Source organism: Elephantulus edwardii, unplaced genomic scaffold, assembly GCF_000299155.1.
Source record: "Elephantulus edwardii isolate Elephantulus edwardi_28Jun2011 unplaced genomic scaffold, EleEdw1.0 scaffold00002, whole genome shotgun sequence".
Lineage (NCBI taxonomy): Eukaryota > Metazoa > Chordata > Mammalia > Macroscelidea > Macroscelididae > Elephantulus > Elephantulus edwardii.
Window position 1 is genome coordinate 33219946 of NW_006399752.1, and position 15028 is coordinate 33234973.

A 15028-nucleotide genomic window follows, 5' to 3' on the forward strand; every position below is an offset into this window, starting at 1 on the left:
TGCTGTCTTACTGAACATCACTGTGGTTGCCACCGTTAGAGGACAGCTCATTGTTTATTTCCACCTGTGCTAGGGACTGTGGTAAGGGCTCACATACTTTGGGCCTGTTGCTCGGATTGCTAGGAAAGGAGGAGGGATGGCAAAGGAGAGGAAGATCCTCACCAGTTGGATTGACACAAGTGATTACAGGAAGTGTGTTAGAGATGATGAGATGGCACAGGATCAAGGTTCAGGTCTGTTCATCTTGTTCCCATGATTCGTGCTTGGCTCAATGACACCTAACAGCAGCAGCAATCAGCGCTGGTGGCCTGGCGGTAAGGAGCTGCAGTGCCGATTTGAAGGTGCGAATCCACCAGCTGCTCTGGGGGAGAAGGATGGGCAGTCGTCTCCTCCTGTTAAATTTCCTGCCTCTGAAAACCCGCTAGAGAGAGGGTCAGCTATGAGTCAGTTCTGACATGACATAGGACACAGTGACAACAACAGTAGCTAATGAGGGGACTCTGGTGGCTTAATGGTAAAGTAAAGAGCTGTGTTATCAACCCCAAGGCAAAGTATCCTCACCCCCCTTTCTTCCTTCTCATATTTTAAAAGTTGTCTTTTTCTTTTTTGAGGTGAGTTTTCTGTCAATTAGAAAAGGGGGACTTAAAATTTCAAACCCAATTTCATTGCCATGAAGTTGGAACCACCAGAAGCTACTGTAGACGACTGTTGTGTACCTTCAAGTCAGAACTGACTCCTTCATAGCTGACCTCCAGCAGCTTTTCAAAGGTTGTGAATTAATTGCATGAGAAGTGATTATCTAGAGGAACCTCTGGTGGATTTGAACCACCTTTGTTAGCAGTACAGCTTCCTTTGGAGTACACTAGCTGAGGTCCTAAGGAGCTCCCATGGCTTAGTGGTTAGGAGTTGCACTGCCATCCCAAAGGAGCATGGTTCTAATTCACCAAATGCCCCACAGGAAAAAAGACTCCTGTTGTGCAGTTTACTGCCTCTGAAAACCCACCAGGGGTCACCTACAAATGAATCTGTTCTTGGTTGGTGGCACATTTCTGTTCATGTGCTGTTACTGGCGTATATTAGGACACCTGAGTTCCCCCAGGGAGTTCTGGAACTGGGCTGCTAATCGAAAGCCAGCTGCTCTGAAGGAGAAAGATGGCCTCTGAAAACCTACTGGTGGGTCAGCTCTGAGTTGGTTCAAACTCGATGGCACTTAATGAGTTTGCCCAGATGTTTTCTTAGATAATCTTAATTGTTTTATGCCTAGGTCCTTGACTGATATGAGTTAGATTCTGTGTATGATATAAGAAAGAGGGGTCTTGTTTCAGTTTTCTACAAATGGATACCCAGTTTTGCCAGTACCATTTGTTTTTTCCACATAATTGGTTTCATTTCATCTGTTTGTCAGAAGTCACCTCTCCATATGAATGGATTTCTTTCTGAATTCCAGTCTGTTTTGCTCCTTAGCACTTGACAGAGGTCCTTGACAGCAAGATTTGCCCAGTGCAGCATGTGTGTTTGAATTCTTGACTGCTGCCATGGTGAGTGTTCATTGTGGATCCACGGGAAATGAAACGGTTGACAACTTAGATCTTTTCTCCATCTTTGATGATTGTTACCTCTTGGTCCAGTGGGGAGGATTTTTGTTTTTATGTTGAAATGTATCCATTGAAAAGCTGTCTATTCTCTTCAGTAAGTGCTTCAAGTCTTCACTTTCCTGCAAACAAAGTTGTTGATGAGTGTCTAATTCTGATGCCACATTCTTCCTCTTGTAGTTCAGCCGTTGAATGATATGATTGATTAGCTATGAAAAATAGAACATAGTCAAGATACACACCATTCCTGATACTAAACTATGGAGTGTTCTCTGTTCTGTTCAGACAGTTGCTTCTTGGTCTTTGTATAGGTTTCACATAAACATTATAATTCTGAGATTTCCAGTCTTCTGAATGTTAACCATTTGGAATTCCTGTTGACATATGTCATCCAATAGCTCTGGCTGTACTTACTAGTCTGTGGCAAAAAATTTAGAAGTCAGCTAGCTACCTTGCCAGCTAACTGGAAGAGTATCCTGTATTCGTTTCCGTTTTGTTTTTTTTTTTTTTTAAAGTGATCCAACAGGATGTGGAAATAGTTAATGTATATACGTGTCTTTGGGTTCTTTGTAGTATTTTGTCATTTTCCTTGTATAGATCTGTCATTATCTTTGGTTAGATTTATTCCCAAATATTTCATACTCGGGCTATTGTAAATGGCATTGTACTCCTTATTTCTTTTTTACAGTTCTTGTTGTTACTGTTACCCATCAGGTCTTCCAAATCTATATTTAGATTATAAGGAAGTTGTTTTGACAGATCAAGACAGCAGTGCATGGTTTAAAATCTGGAAAGTTACGTATCAGATTGTGTCCAGTCTATAGCCATTCTCACATTCCAGGTATCTGTCCCACTTGAGTATGGTGAATGATTTTTTAAATTTGATGTTGGGTTCTATTGGCTAGAATTTTGTTTAGATTTTTGCATAAGTGGCTTGAATCCCATTGAGTCAGAATCAGCCAATTCCTAGCTGGCCATCCAGCGAGTTTTCAGAGGCAGTAAATTGTACAGGAGGAGATTGCCCAGCCTTCATTCATGGTGGAACTGGCGAGTTTGAAACGTGTGCCTTTGGGTTGACAGTGCATTTCCCTGAGCACTAAGCCAGCAGGGCCCCCTGTTGTTAACAGTGATTGGCGAGTACAGTGATTCGAGTACATTCGCTGGATCAGAAGGAACCTACCTTGGTTGGGTCTTGTCTTCCACCGGGGACTCCGATATCAAAGGATAGCATGCAGGCTGCTTAATGTAGTCCTGGCTTGGAGTCTTTTGTGTGTGTGTGTTTGTTTTAAACCCTGGCAAACTTGTGTGTAGGGGTGACATCTGACCTGTCATATCAGCAGGAGAGACTCATAGAAGCATGTTAGGGCTGATTGCTCTGAAACATGGGTCAGGCCTGCCTCTTCTCTCCAGCGTCTGTCTGACAGCTGACATTCCCACAGCGCTCTTTGCCATGTTCAGTAATGTGTTGCCATGCTACACAAACCTCATAAGTTTGGGATTTGTCAGGGAAGTAACAGCTTCCAGTTGAGGATCAGAATTAACTGAGGCCATGTTCATCTCTGCCTTGCCTCCATGCAGCCTTCTATCTTACTTGGGCTAGTGGTACAAAGCACTTTAGCTTCACCTGTAAGTGCCTGGGGACATGCCCTCCACCAGTAAGCCTCCTGCCCAAAACACTTGGCCTCTCTGTTCCACGGTCCAGAAAGCCCACCCTACTGCTACGGGTCTCCTGGCTCAGCACTGGTTAGAGTTCCAGATACCTTATTTGTATGGTCCCATCCCACAAGGATGTCATGAGTCTTGTTCACATTAGTAATGCAAGCTATTTAGTGCCCTAAAAATCAGATGACAGAGTGTGGGATATGTCATTAAATAATACACTCCATTATACAATAACGGCATGATGAGCTAGTTTTCACGTTACTATTCTTCTTTAAATAAATTTATTAAGAACCATAAATAAATAAATGCTGACATTAACATTGAGTACTTGGGAGCATCTGTTTTCCTGCCTTAGAATTAAATTGTGTACATCTGTTAGCCCCTCTGGGCACTTCTACCCCTAGAGACAAGGGAGATAGAAATTCAGAGCTCAGTGATAGAATCCAGAAGGCCTAGGAAGTAGGTTGAGGAGAGCAGGCCAGCTGGAGTAGCAGGAGTCCATCCTGGCACTGGTGGGCTGCACTGCCTGCTTGGAGTATGGTGAGCACGTGTAAAGGATAAGGACTGCACTGTCCAGTGGACCAGAGCCTAGGACCCCGAGTGCCACGGGGTGGTAATCAACCCGCACTGTGATGAAATGACAGCTACTGTATTTTCTTGTGTCAGCTTCTGGCTGTACTAGAGCAGAATTGTGACTAGTTACAAAAGTGCTCTAGACATTTAAATGAGATAACAGTGATAATATTTTTTTAATATGATCCTGTAAGATTTGATGTCCAGGTTAGTGTCAGTGGTCAGTCTTGGTTTTCTTATTCTGCCCTCTCCCCCAGCTGTTAGATGAGGCCCAACCATGCACAGACTTTAATCAAAGCTCTGGAGATACACCAAGATCGAGACGGACAAAATCCCTGTCTTTTTACAGTTTATAGTCTAGTGAGGAGGACAGGCAGAAAGCATACTGCCATCATTCTAAACTGCTGTGAAAGGAGGTTGCCAGGGTGAGGCCAAGAGGTTAGATTCGGGGCCGCGATTCACTTGAACTGCAAGTCCAGGGTAGCTCCTGGAGCTGGAGCAATAGACAGTAGCCTGGCTGAGCGGTTGGAGACTGTGGAACTAGCTTGCAGTCCGCATGGAGGAGTTGCCAGCTAAGAGGAAATGTGTATGCTGGATAGAAAGCAGAACTCTTAAGAAATGGTAGGAGGAGAAGCAAAGGAAACAGAAGAGCTTGTTGAAGGGGTGGGAGAGAGAGGCACTGCCTTGTAAAGGGAAGGAAGTTGGTGGGCAGGGACAGCCTGCTCGCAGACTGTGGAGCTGGACAGGGACATTTTTGGTGACCTGCGAGAGAAACGGTTTGAAGGAAGAAGGGGAGCAGTCAGGAAGTTGAAGTAGAAGCTATAAACCATGTTAGGCTAATTAACGATAGCAGTTCTTGTAATTTTTTAAAAATGCACTTGTTGATATGTTCATTTTCACTCAGCCAAGATCATCAATCTTTTCAGATGAGAAAAAAGATATCGACCATGAGACGGTGGTTGAAGAACAGATCATTGGAGAGAACTCGCCTCCCGATTACTCAGAGTACATGACAGGGAAGAAGCTGCCTCCTGGTGGGATTCCTGGCATCGACCTTTCGGATCCCAAACAGCTTGCAGAATTTGCTAGGTAAGTTTTAAGAACTCCTTTTCCTGGCACACAGTGAGAGTTGGCCAGTTGTGCCCACTTCCCGGCAGGTATTATTCTTTTTCTTAGTTACTGTGTTGTTAGTGTAAGCTGCAGCATCTTGGAGCCTGGAAGACAAGCTTAGAAGCGAATACTCTTGGATTCTATAATTGGCATTACTTGTAAATAAATAAAGAAATAAACTTGTACATAATTTGTGAAATGGATATTGGCGTTCTTGCTCACAGTCTGGGCATTTTAAATCGGGACCAGGCTCTGTACTGGATTCCAGGGGACGGACGGACGGACTGACTGTAGGCGAGATGTCATCAGATCCCATTTCATCCTCTCAGCCCTTTGGGTCTGTTGTTTCCTTGATAAGAGGTGATGTGAGAAAAAGGATGTTGCGTTGATGGCTGGGACCCTGTAACGATCAGAGGTGAACAATAGGGCTGGCTAGAGCCATCACATATACAATAAATAATCCTCACATCAGTGAAACTATAGGGAGTGTACACATTCTTTTATATGATTGAAAATCCCGTGTTAATTGTGCTTGCCCCTTAGAGATTCTGCAGTGCGCGTAGTCGGCACTGAGCTTAGATTTTGGACATACTGACCTAAATGCAGTGCTACTATTTGATATTGGGGTCCATATGTTCTGGAGTTTGGCTGCTCCTTACTTAAGGATATATACAGGGGTGGAGGTGGATAAGAAGGGGGCTCATTCCCAAGTGGGGCCTGCGTGCCCCCATAGCCTGAGTGTGCTAGAAAAGTGTAGTTGTGTTTTCTACCCATCACTGTCAAGTACTTTCCAATTCATATCAACCCTTGTAGGACAAAGTCAAGCTGCCCTATAGGATTCTGAGGCTGAAAATTTACACAACCAGACTACCTCGTCTTTGTCCCTTGGAGCAGTGGTGGGTTTGAACTGCCAACCTTCCAGTTAACAGGCAGTCACTTAACCATTGTACCGCTAGAGCTTCTTTACTATTCAGTGTATCTGTAGTAAGAAAACAGTAGGTAAGAGCCAGCATTGCATGAGTCTCTGGGTACTTAAAGGAAGATGAGTGGCATTTAGGTAAATTGGAAGTAGCTCCTTAAGGCCTGTGAGTACTGGGCTGAGTTATGTAGACCTGGTAATGTGTGGTCAGCTGCTAAAGGCGTTGGAGTGGTCCACGAGAGGCTGGGGGAGGAGAACTATTAGTTGAGAAACTTATTTTCCATGTCCTAAGCTGGAGAGTGGAGGCTCAACCAGGAGGTGGAAGAGAACAGTTGAGCAAGCGCGAATGGAGGCCCATTGGGCATTGAGGTGGCAGCCGAGGGCCGGAGGAGACACATCAGTAGAGGAATCCCAGCTGGCAGGGGAAGGTGTTGGGTGATGCAGGACATAGGGAGAAGATGCTTGTTTGAGGTTTAGGAAGGCAGTGTTGGGTTTTAAAAGGTAGTAAAACAGCCCTGCCTGGAATGTGTAGTGGTTTATCTTGGAAGTAAGTTAAGGCAAAATCATCCAACAAAGGGTAGCTGATTACATGAAAATGGTAAGATTTTTTTGAGGGGATGGTCCTAGGTAGTAAAAAGACCTCAGCGTAGAATCTTGGGAAGCACTCACATTCAAAGAGTAGGAAGAGTAGGAGGAAGCATCAAGACAAGGCAGCATCATGAAACAGGATGTTTCCAGAAGGCCCAGGAGGGGGAGGAATCAAATTCTTTTAGACTATACTTCCACAGAAGAAGAATTGGTGTCTTTGAGGTGTGGTGTTGGAGGAGAGCACCAGATGTCCCATGGACTGCCAGAAGAACAAACAGATAATGTCTTGGGAAAGTGCAGCCCGACTTGGAGGCAAAGATGATGAAGCTTTCTCTCACAGACTTTGTGCATGTCATTAGGAAAGGCTGCTCCTTGGAAAGTGAAATCATGCTTGTACACCATCCCTCAACAGTGGGCTCAAGTGTGTCATAGATGCTGAGGATGGCACAGGACAGGACAGGGTTATCTGTTGTTCTTAGGGTATGTTTCAGGCCTGCCTCACCGATCAAGACCAGGGCTTCTGCTTGCTCCCAGGGGTCCTGGTTTCTCTGGATCAAGTCTGCTGTGGACCCTCCCCTGAGGAAGAGGACCCCACACACAGGCATTGGGCCCCAGGGCCGGAGGCCATCGTAAAATTTCAAAGCACCTAGCATGAAGGACCTCCTGCAGTAAAAGGACAGGGCACATTTGGAAAGAATGACGATGAGACCTGGGTGAGACTTTACTTCACTAACAGTAGATGATTAGAAGGCACTGGGCTGGTGATTAAGATTTCTTATGGAAAGTTATCATCAGCATAGACATCTTTATTCCTGTAAATCTCAACCAAATAAAAGGTAAAATATTGAGAGTTTAGACCCTACAGGGGTTCATTTTACACTCGCCCCTCCTTAGAAGCTGTGCTGATAGAATAAGGATCAGGAGAAGGAAGACTTTCTCCAAATTCCAGTGAAGGAAGCCACGGGCAGCCATGCGGAAGGACACCAGTGGCTCATGACAGGGCCACCCGATGCGGGAGTGGATGCAATGAGCCCGAAGTCAGCCTTCTTGATGGCACGCGCATCACCTGAGAAATACAGACACTAGCAACTCCCTTTCTGAGGGAGAGACGCTGAGAAAACCGTGGCCTGAAAAGGAACCATGCTTCTGAATAAGCCTGAGAGGACTGTTGACCTGGTGCTTGGGAGGTTCTGTCGCTGATACTGAAGCGCCACTGTTGGCCAGAAAGTGTTACCCGCACAGTTAGTTCTGAAGTGACAGGTATTGACACATTGTAAAATTGTTTCTCCTGTGTGGCCAGCGCGGTAAAGGTCTGTCTGTTCTGTGTGTGGAATAGAATGAGATGATGCTACCTGGACAGCGTGGGGGGGGTCGCGGGCTGGGGCCTGGCCTCATGTTAGGGTGCAAGTGGGGGTCATGCTGCCTCGTCCTGTGGGAAAAGCTGTGTTACTCCACACAGCTGCCTACTGAGAAGTCGTGTTGGCGAGAGGGCCGGGTACCCTTCTGTTGGGTTTTCGTGTTTGAGACCGTCGAACCATTGGGGACTTTTCCTGAGCCCTGGAATTGGTGACTGGGACTCTGAAAGCTGGGGCAAAGACCAGCTCCCAGGCTGCTGGGGGCCAGGTTGTGCGTCCTGCATCCATCCCTCTTTGTGCTGGCCTTGCCCTCGCCCCTGCACCCGAGGCTTGTTCTTGTCTGTACTTCCCTTTCTTCCACACAGTGGCTGGTGGGTAAGGTTGAACTTAATGAAACTGACCCCAAAATGCAGGTCTCTGCTCTGCTGGGCTTAGCTGCTTGGTAAGCCATTGACGAGCATGTGGACAAGAATAGGAACTGTTGATGACTTCTGGGAACTCACAGGGCTGTGGTGGTGGGTGCCTCGGATCTTTGCTGAAATGTCTTTCAGGAAATACTTCAAAAAATTATCTCTGAGACCTAGCAAATTCTGTTTCCTGATTGAATCCACACAGTGGTCTGTGACAGCTACACTATAATTAGGCCGATGCCCGGTTAGGTAATTTGTGCTCGGTGCCGATCCCAGAAGGCTGCAGGATTGCCGTGGAGAGCAGCCGGGTCCACGCGTGTGCACTGACTAGCCTTTGATCCTCGGGCTGGTTTAGCAAACTGGACAGGCAGTGTTAACCCTTTGCACAGCAGGAGGAGGGCTGTTCCCGTGACACTGGAGCTTGTGTCCCTCGGCACGAGCGTGGTTCCAGTCTAGAACCCTGCTTCAGTGCCACTCAAAGGTTTATACGTGTTAAGTGCTGCTGAGTCCAGTATCACTCAAGTTTTACCATCCTTGAAGGTTAAATTTTCCCAGGATGGATTTGTTCTTTCACCATTTCATGGAATGGATGGATATTCATTATTCATTTCAACATGACAGTTCAGAGACATTGATTCTTTAGTTTTCTTTTGTCTTTGTTAGATGCTGTCGAGTCAACTGTTACTTGTGTGACTGTATGAAAACAGATGTGAGCCCTGCCCTATCCTGTGCCATCCTCACCATCTCTGATAGACCCAGCCCCACTGTTAGTCATTTTGTCACTTACCTTGTTGAGGGTCTTATGTACAGAAATTGGACCTGGAAGCTCCTGCAGCTCTTAATCATGGTGTCCACCCCTCCCAGTGTTGTGACATTCTCTAAACCAGTGGTTGTAGCCCCAGGAGCAGGTCTGTGGTTCTTATGTGAACAAGAAATCTCCACTGTTGAGCTCCCTGCTCCTCGGTCCAATGTGGGATGCATGGAGAGGTGCTTTTCCTTTGCTTTACACAGCGTTAAAAATCCCTTTGTGAAAAAGTGTGGCGTTCCAGAACCTTCTTAGTTGTTAGGCACAACTGGTATAGGATATTTTAAGAATTAATTCCTTTTTTTGCTAGACCCATTTCTAACACATAGCCTGTGTTAATAATAGCTGTCATCTCCCACGTGCTTTTCATTCATCATTTTAACCCTCACCACTCTGAAGAGAGGAGCGTCATGTCTTTTTACAGAGAAGAAATGAAGGCTGAGAATCTAGTGTTTTGCAAAAGGTCACATGGCTAGTGAAAGGTGGCACCAAGATCCTCATTCCATCTCCATGGTTGATCGTGCGTCTGTTGTCATCTGCCTCTGTAGTCACGGAACATCAAGAAGATGAACTCTCAGTAGGATAGGTGTGTAGTCTTTATTCATCAGAGCACTTTTTTAAAAAAGTAGCCCTCGCTGTTTGCATTCAAATACAATGTACATGGTGGTAAAGTGTGGCTGGAGTTGACTTTCAGCTCAGTCCTTCAATCCAAGGCTTTGTCCAAATGCATTGTAGGCTTTTGTTAAAATCTCTCTTAAAAAATCAGAATGTAAAATTAACTGGAGAGATTGAAACTTCCTGCTTGTTTTTGTTTTATTCATACTCTAATGAAATGGAACAAAGTGAATAAAGTTGTTGATGAAGCTGTGACCCAACCTCCAGGTGGCGCATTGGCGTCATACTTCTTTGTCCTACGTGATGGCTGTATGCACACAGACCAAAGCCCCAGGATTTATTGGTATTTGAAATAACAAAAACTAGTTCAGAGCCCTGTGGACACTGGGAAAATAATTGCCAACCTATGTAGTAATGCTCCAGTTAGAATTTAAGTGTCTACAGGATTGGGATGGGGAGGAAGACTGAAATAGCTATAGAATTTAGAGGAGATGAGACTTGTTTTTTGAGGACTTAAAATTTAGAACTCGCATTTTTATGTAGTCACAGACATTTTGTTTCATGTGATAGCATCTTGACTGGAGTCCATTTACCACTTAGCTTGTTACGCTCCTCCAAGGTTTAACAAGCTGCTTTTATGTATTCAACTTTTATAAATTAATTATTTTCTCGATTAAGTGTGTGCAAAAAAGAGAAAGGCTTTGTTCCAGGCGCTTTGTGATACAAGGGCAGGTGAGGAAGCATTAGCTCCCCTGTTTATCAGCTGTGAACCCTCAAGGACCTGGATGAGATGACCTGATCGAGGACAGAAACAAAGTCTGTTTCAGAGAATTCCAATTGTTCTTTTCGTTTTTCTCAGAGCATTTAGTCCTCGCTCTTCTCCCACACACAGATCTGTAGGGAGTATTTGGAGAGAAGATATTTTGACAGAATTTTGGTTTGGTGGAAATTGCAGGGAGTCCTCATATCCGCAAGCCCCAGTGTCTGAAGGGAACATGTGATTTTGATCTCACAGACCAGCGTACCATTCTGACTGGGGCTCAAGTGTTAGCTGTGAGACCATCACCTCGACCTGCCTGAGTTTTATCTGTGAAATGGGAAGTATTCACAGTTGTAGGCACGCAGTGAGAGGCAGTTGTCTCACTCCCTGCACAGAAGAGACTTAGGGGGAAAGCATTTTCAAAATAAAGTGATTTATGCCAGTTGAGTCTACCCATTCCCACAAATCTTTTTTTTCTCTTTTCTCTCTCTCTCTCTTTTGTAAGAATGAAGCCAAGAAAAATTAAAGAAGATGACGCTCCAAGAACAATAGCTTGCCCTCATAAAGTAAGTAACACTAGTTAACATGTTCACTGAGTGACAGCTAAGAAGTTTGCATTTCTAATTCCATCTCCATAATTGAGATAAACGAAGGATCTATAAGCTTTGGTCTCTGAATTGAAGAGACAGTCTGTGTTGTAATATTTCTTGCTTAGCAGAGGCCACTTATCTAATCGTCAGAGCAGTCACTGTTGGTGTCAGTGTTTTTTGTCATTGCTGTGTCAGTCTGTAAACAGACTTTGGGTGTGTCTTACCCCTGGGCCTTATAGAGCCATAGGCCTGTCATTGAAATTTGCTAATTATTTTGGATGTTGCTAAAGACTTTTATTATTTCCTTCACCATTTCCTTAATTTTCCCTGTTAATTATGTTATTAGAGGGATGTTTAACTGTTTTCAAATGTGGTTCTTTGAAATAAAATACATTCTTTCAAGTTTTAATTGAAGTCTATCTTCAAACTTGGTTGAACATAGAACTAAGAGAAAAGAAAGTATCTTGTTGCAGAGATTGAAGTTGGTGGAGTGGGGTTTACCTGGATAGCCTTCTCAACACTGGCCTTTTCATGTCATTGCTAGGACTCTGCCCTTGTGCAGTATTGGTGCCGACACTCTTAATGTGGAGGTTTTGAAATGGAAAATGGTTTCTCTTGAGGCCAAAAATAAACATGCATTTGAAAACAGTTTGCTTGCTTCAGTGCCCGCCATCTTTAGCTTCTCTATACGTCTTTTCCTATTAGTTTGTTTGATTCCATTTTTCAATTGGAAGCTCCACATAGAGGTCAAGGTGAAAAAACTGTGGCTTCCCCTCACTTGCCTGTGAGCCTGTCCGAGTTGACCTGTGCTGTCCTTCTGTCATGCTGTCTTTCATCCCCAGTCACTCCATCAGTGGGCAACAACTGCAGAAGAAATTGAGGACATGCTTCTCTTGAGCACCACACCTCCATCTGCCTCAGTCCGCACGCATCGCTAGTCAGATTGTCTGCTTCTGCCTTTTCCTAGTGTCTCACAACGTAAATTTCTTCTGTAGTTGCCATTCCTTGGAGACCCTCTTGCTTCTTTCTCTGTCAAGAAGGGGAAAGAGGCAAAGAGAGAAGAGGGAGCACTAGGCGATGGAGAATGACAGCCCATTCTTGCAGCACAGAATGTGGGGCCCACCAAAGGTAGTGGTGGCCTGCCATCCTTTTAACTCCATTTCTGTATCGGTGCTTCTGTTACTTCATTTTGGGGGACGTCCTTGGGTGAGGTAGCTGTGGTGTCCCAGGGAGCCAGTGTGCTGGGTTCTAGTCCCACCCCGGTTATCACCTGTTGTGTGACCTCGGGCAAGTCTACTGAAAGACAACTCGAAGCCTCAGTTTCCTCATCTGTAAACAAGGGGTTTGCATTAAGCACTAGGGCCTTTTCAGCTGTCTGGTTTTTGTGTTAAATCATTTCTCAGTATCCCGCCATTATGCTAAGGAAAGTGGAAATGGGGGTGAAGCTGGTCGGTGAGCCATGTGAGGGGTTGGATGTACCCGCGAGGGTCGGGGTGCTGGCTGTTGTGTGCTGCAGTGAGTGGCCGTGGGACAGGCGGCAGTGGCATCTTCTAAGCTTCTCTGTGTTTCAAGGGCTGCACGAAGATGTTCAGGGACAACTCCGCCATGAGGAAGCACCTGCACACACACGGTCCCCGCGTCCACGTCTGCGCAGAGTGTGGCAAAGCCTTCGTCGAGAGCTCAAAGCTGAAACGGCACCAACTGGTTCATACTGGAGAGAAGCCTTTTCAGGTAGAGCTGCTCTTGGACACACACCCTTTCCTTAGTGGCAGGTGGCCATTGGGGGCCAGCCCCTCACTAACAGAGTGTGGTTCACACCAGGAGAACGGCATTGCCAGGACCAGACCCGGCATGATTGTCCCAGTAAGGATCCAGTCATGAACATGGTGGTTATTTTGTGTACCATGGAGTCAGGACCGCCCCATAGCTGAGCCGCCACCAGGTTTTCAGAGGCAGTAAGTCGCATGGGAGAAAAGTGCCTGTCCTTCTCCCACAGAGCAGCAGGTGGATTCTGACCCCTTACCTTTGCATTGGCAGCTCATTCCTGTAACTGCTAAGCCACCAGAGCTCCCTGCAGTCATGTAGAGCAGCCTGAAACCTGCAAATGGCTAAACTCAGTGCTCAGTTGGTTCAGGCTCGTACTGGCCCCAGACGATTGTAAATCTTCATAGATGCAGACGACTTTCTCTTTCTCCCAAGAAATAACAGTTGTTAGGTTGGAAATGCCCACATTTTGGTTAGCTGCCCAATGCTTAACATTAGGGCATCACCCAGGCTCTAACTGGCAGGACCTTCTGAAAAATCTGTCAAGAGTCAGTAGAGGTGTTTTGCGATGCCGTTAGTGAAGCGACTGTTGGTTTTGGTGACCATCCCTGTCTCTTTGGAGATGCTTGGAGAAGTACTAAGAATGAACCTCATTCATTTGGGTCAGGTTTTGCCAGGGCTTGATTTTAGGAGATGTCCAGCAGTAACAGTAGCAAGCACTACCCTCTGATGGCTGTGATCCATCTAGAACACTCCTTCAGGCGGGGCAGGGCGGGACATCCTCGCAGAGAGCAGGCCCCTCACACTGCCTGCAGCCTGATTTCTGGTCTTTACCCCGACAGTGCACGTTCGAAGGCTGTGGGAAGCGCTTTTCACTGGACTTCAATTTGCGCACACATGTGCGAATTCACACCGGAGACAGGCCCTATGTGTGCCCCTTCGACGGTTGTAATAAGAAGTTTGCTCAGTCAACTAACCTGAAATCTCACATCTTAACACACGCTAAGGCCAAAAACAACCAGTGAAAGGAAGAGAGGAGCCCTCTCGGCCTGGGCAAGTACCTTCCAGGAGCATCGGTGGAATACATACGCCTCTCCTTTGTATATTGTTTCTAGGAAAGATTTTAAAAACGAATCCTACACTTAAGGGACATGTTTTGATAAAGTAGTAAAAATTTAAAAAAAAGAAACCACAACAAACTTTAATAAGATGACATTGCTAAGATGCTCTATCTTGCTCTGTAATCTCGTTTCAAAACCACGGTGTTTTTGTAAAGTGTGGTCCCACCTGAAGGACACCTCATGAACTTTGCATCAAAAGACAATTCTTTATACAACAGTGCTAAAAATGGGACTTCTTTTCACATTCTTATAAATATGAAGCTCACCTGTTGCTTACAATTTTTTTAATTTTGTATTTTCCAAGTGTGCATATTGTACACTTTTTGGGGATATGCTTAGTAATGCTATGTGTGATTTTTCTGGAGGTTGATAACTTTGCTTGCAGTAGATTTTCTTTAAAAGAATGGGCAGTTACGTGCATACTTCAAAAGTATTTTCCTGTACAAAAAAAGTTCTATAGGTTTTGTTTGCCCTTTTAATTTTGGTTGTATTCTTTGATGTTAACACATTTTGTATAATTGTATCGTATCGCTGTATTGAATCATGTAGTTATCAAATATTAGATGTGATTTAATAGTGTTAATCAATTTAAATCCATTTTAGTCACTTCCCCCCACCCCCGGAAAAATACTGCCACATACTGACGTTGAGTGTAATTGCTTTGCCTGTTGAGTTACAGAAAGTGGTGCTCAGTTGTAGAATGTCTTGTACCTTTTACCACCTGATGTGTACATCTGTGTAACAGAAAGGGCAACAATAAAATAGCAATCCGAAAGCAAGAGTATGGCAGAAAAAGGTCTGTAAGCACAGTCTTATTTTCTTTTGTTGTCCAGAATAATTCTAATTCTCGAGCCTCCCAGAAATTGGAAGCTAAATAAAGCAACTCAAGTTTCCTTTCTTTTTGAACTCAGTGACAGTGGTTTGTGACCGCAGGGATGCATGGATGTTGGGAAGCTTCCTCCAAGTCCTGGACTGCTGAGAGTGTAGACCAGGAACTACCTCACAGCACCCTGCACCGGGCCCACGGGCTTCACAGGGCAGTGGCCAGCTCACACGTGGCGGAACCTAGGTGTGCTTGCCTGATGAGGTGCTCCCTGGCAGTGGGCGCGAGCTGAGGGGGCCCTGCGACGTGTCTGACAGGAAAGTGTTGATTCGGCTGGTTGA

General features: G+C 45.2%; 1 protein-coding gene across 1 annotated transcript in view; it reads left to right on the forward strand.

Moving 5' to 3' along the window:
• Positions 1-13768, forward strand: part of YY1 (YY1 transcription factor) — a 31341-nt gene extending 17573 nt beyond the window's left edge. Inside the window, exons 3-6 of the mRNA XM_006879172.1 lie at positions 4780-4916; positions 10895-10955; positions 12552-12710; positions 13586-13768. Coding sequence (XP_006879234.1) covers positions 4780-4916; positions 10895-10955; positions 12552-12710; positions 13586-13768 — 540 coding nt within the window. The remainder of the gene's footprint in view (positions 1-4779; positions 4917-10894; positions 10956-12551; positions 12711-13585) is intronic.
• Positions 13769-15028: the final 1260 nt, after the last annotated feature.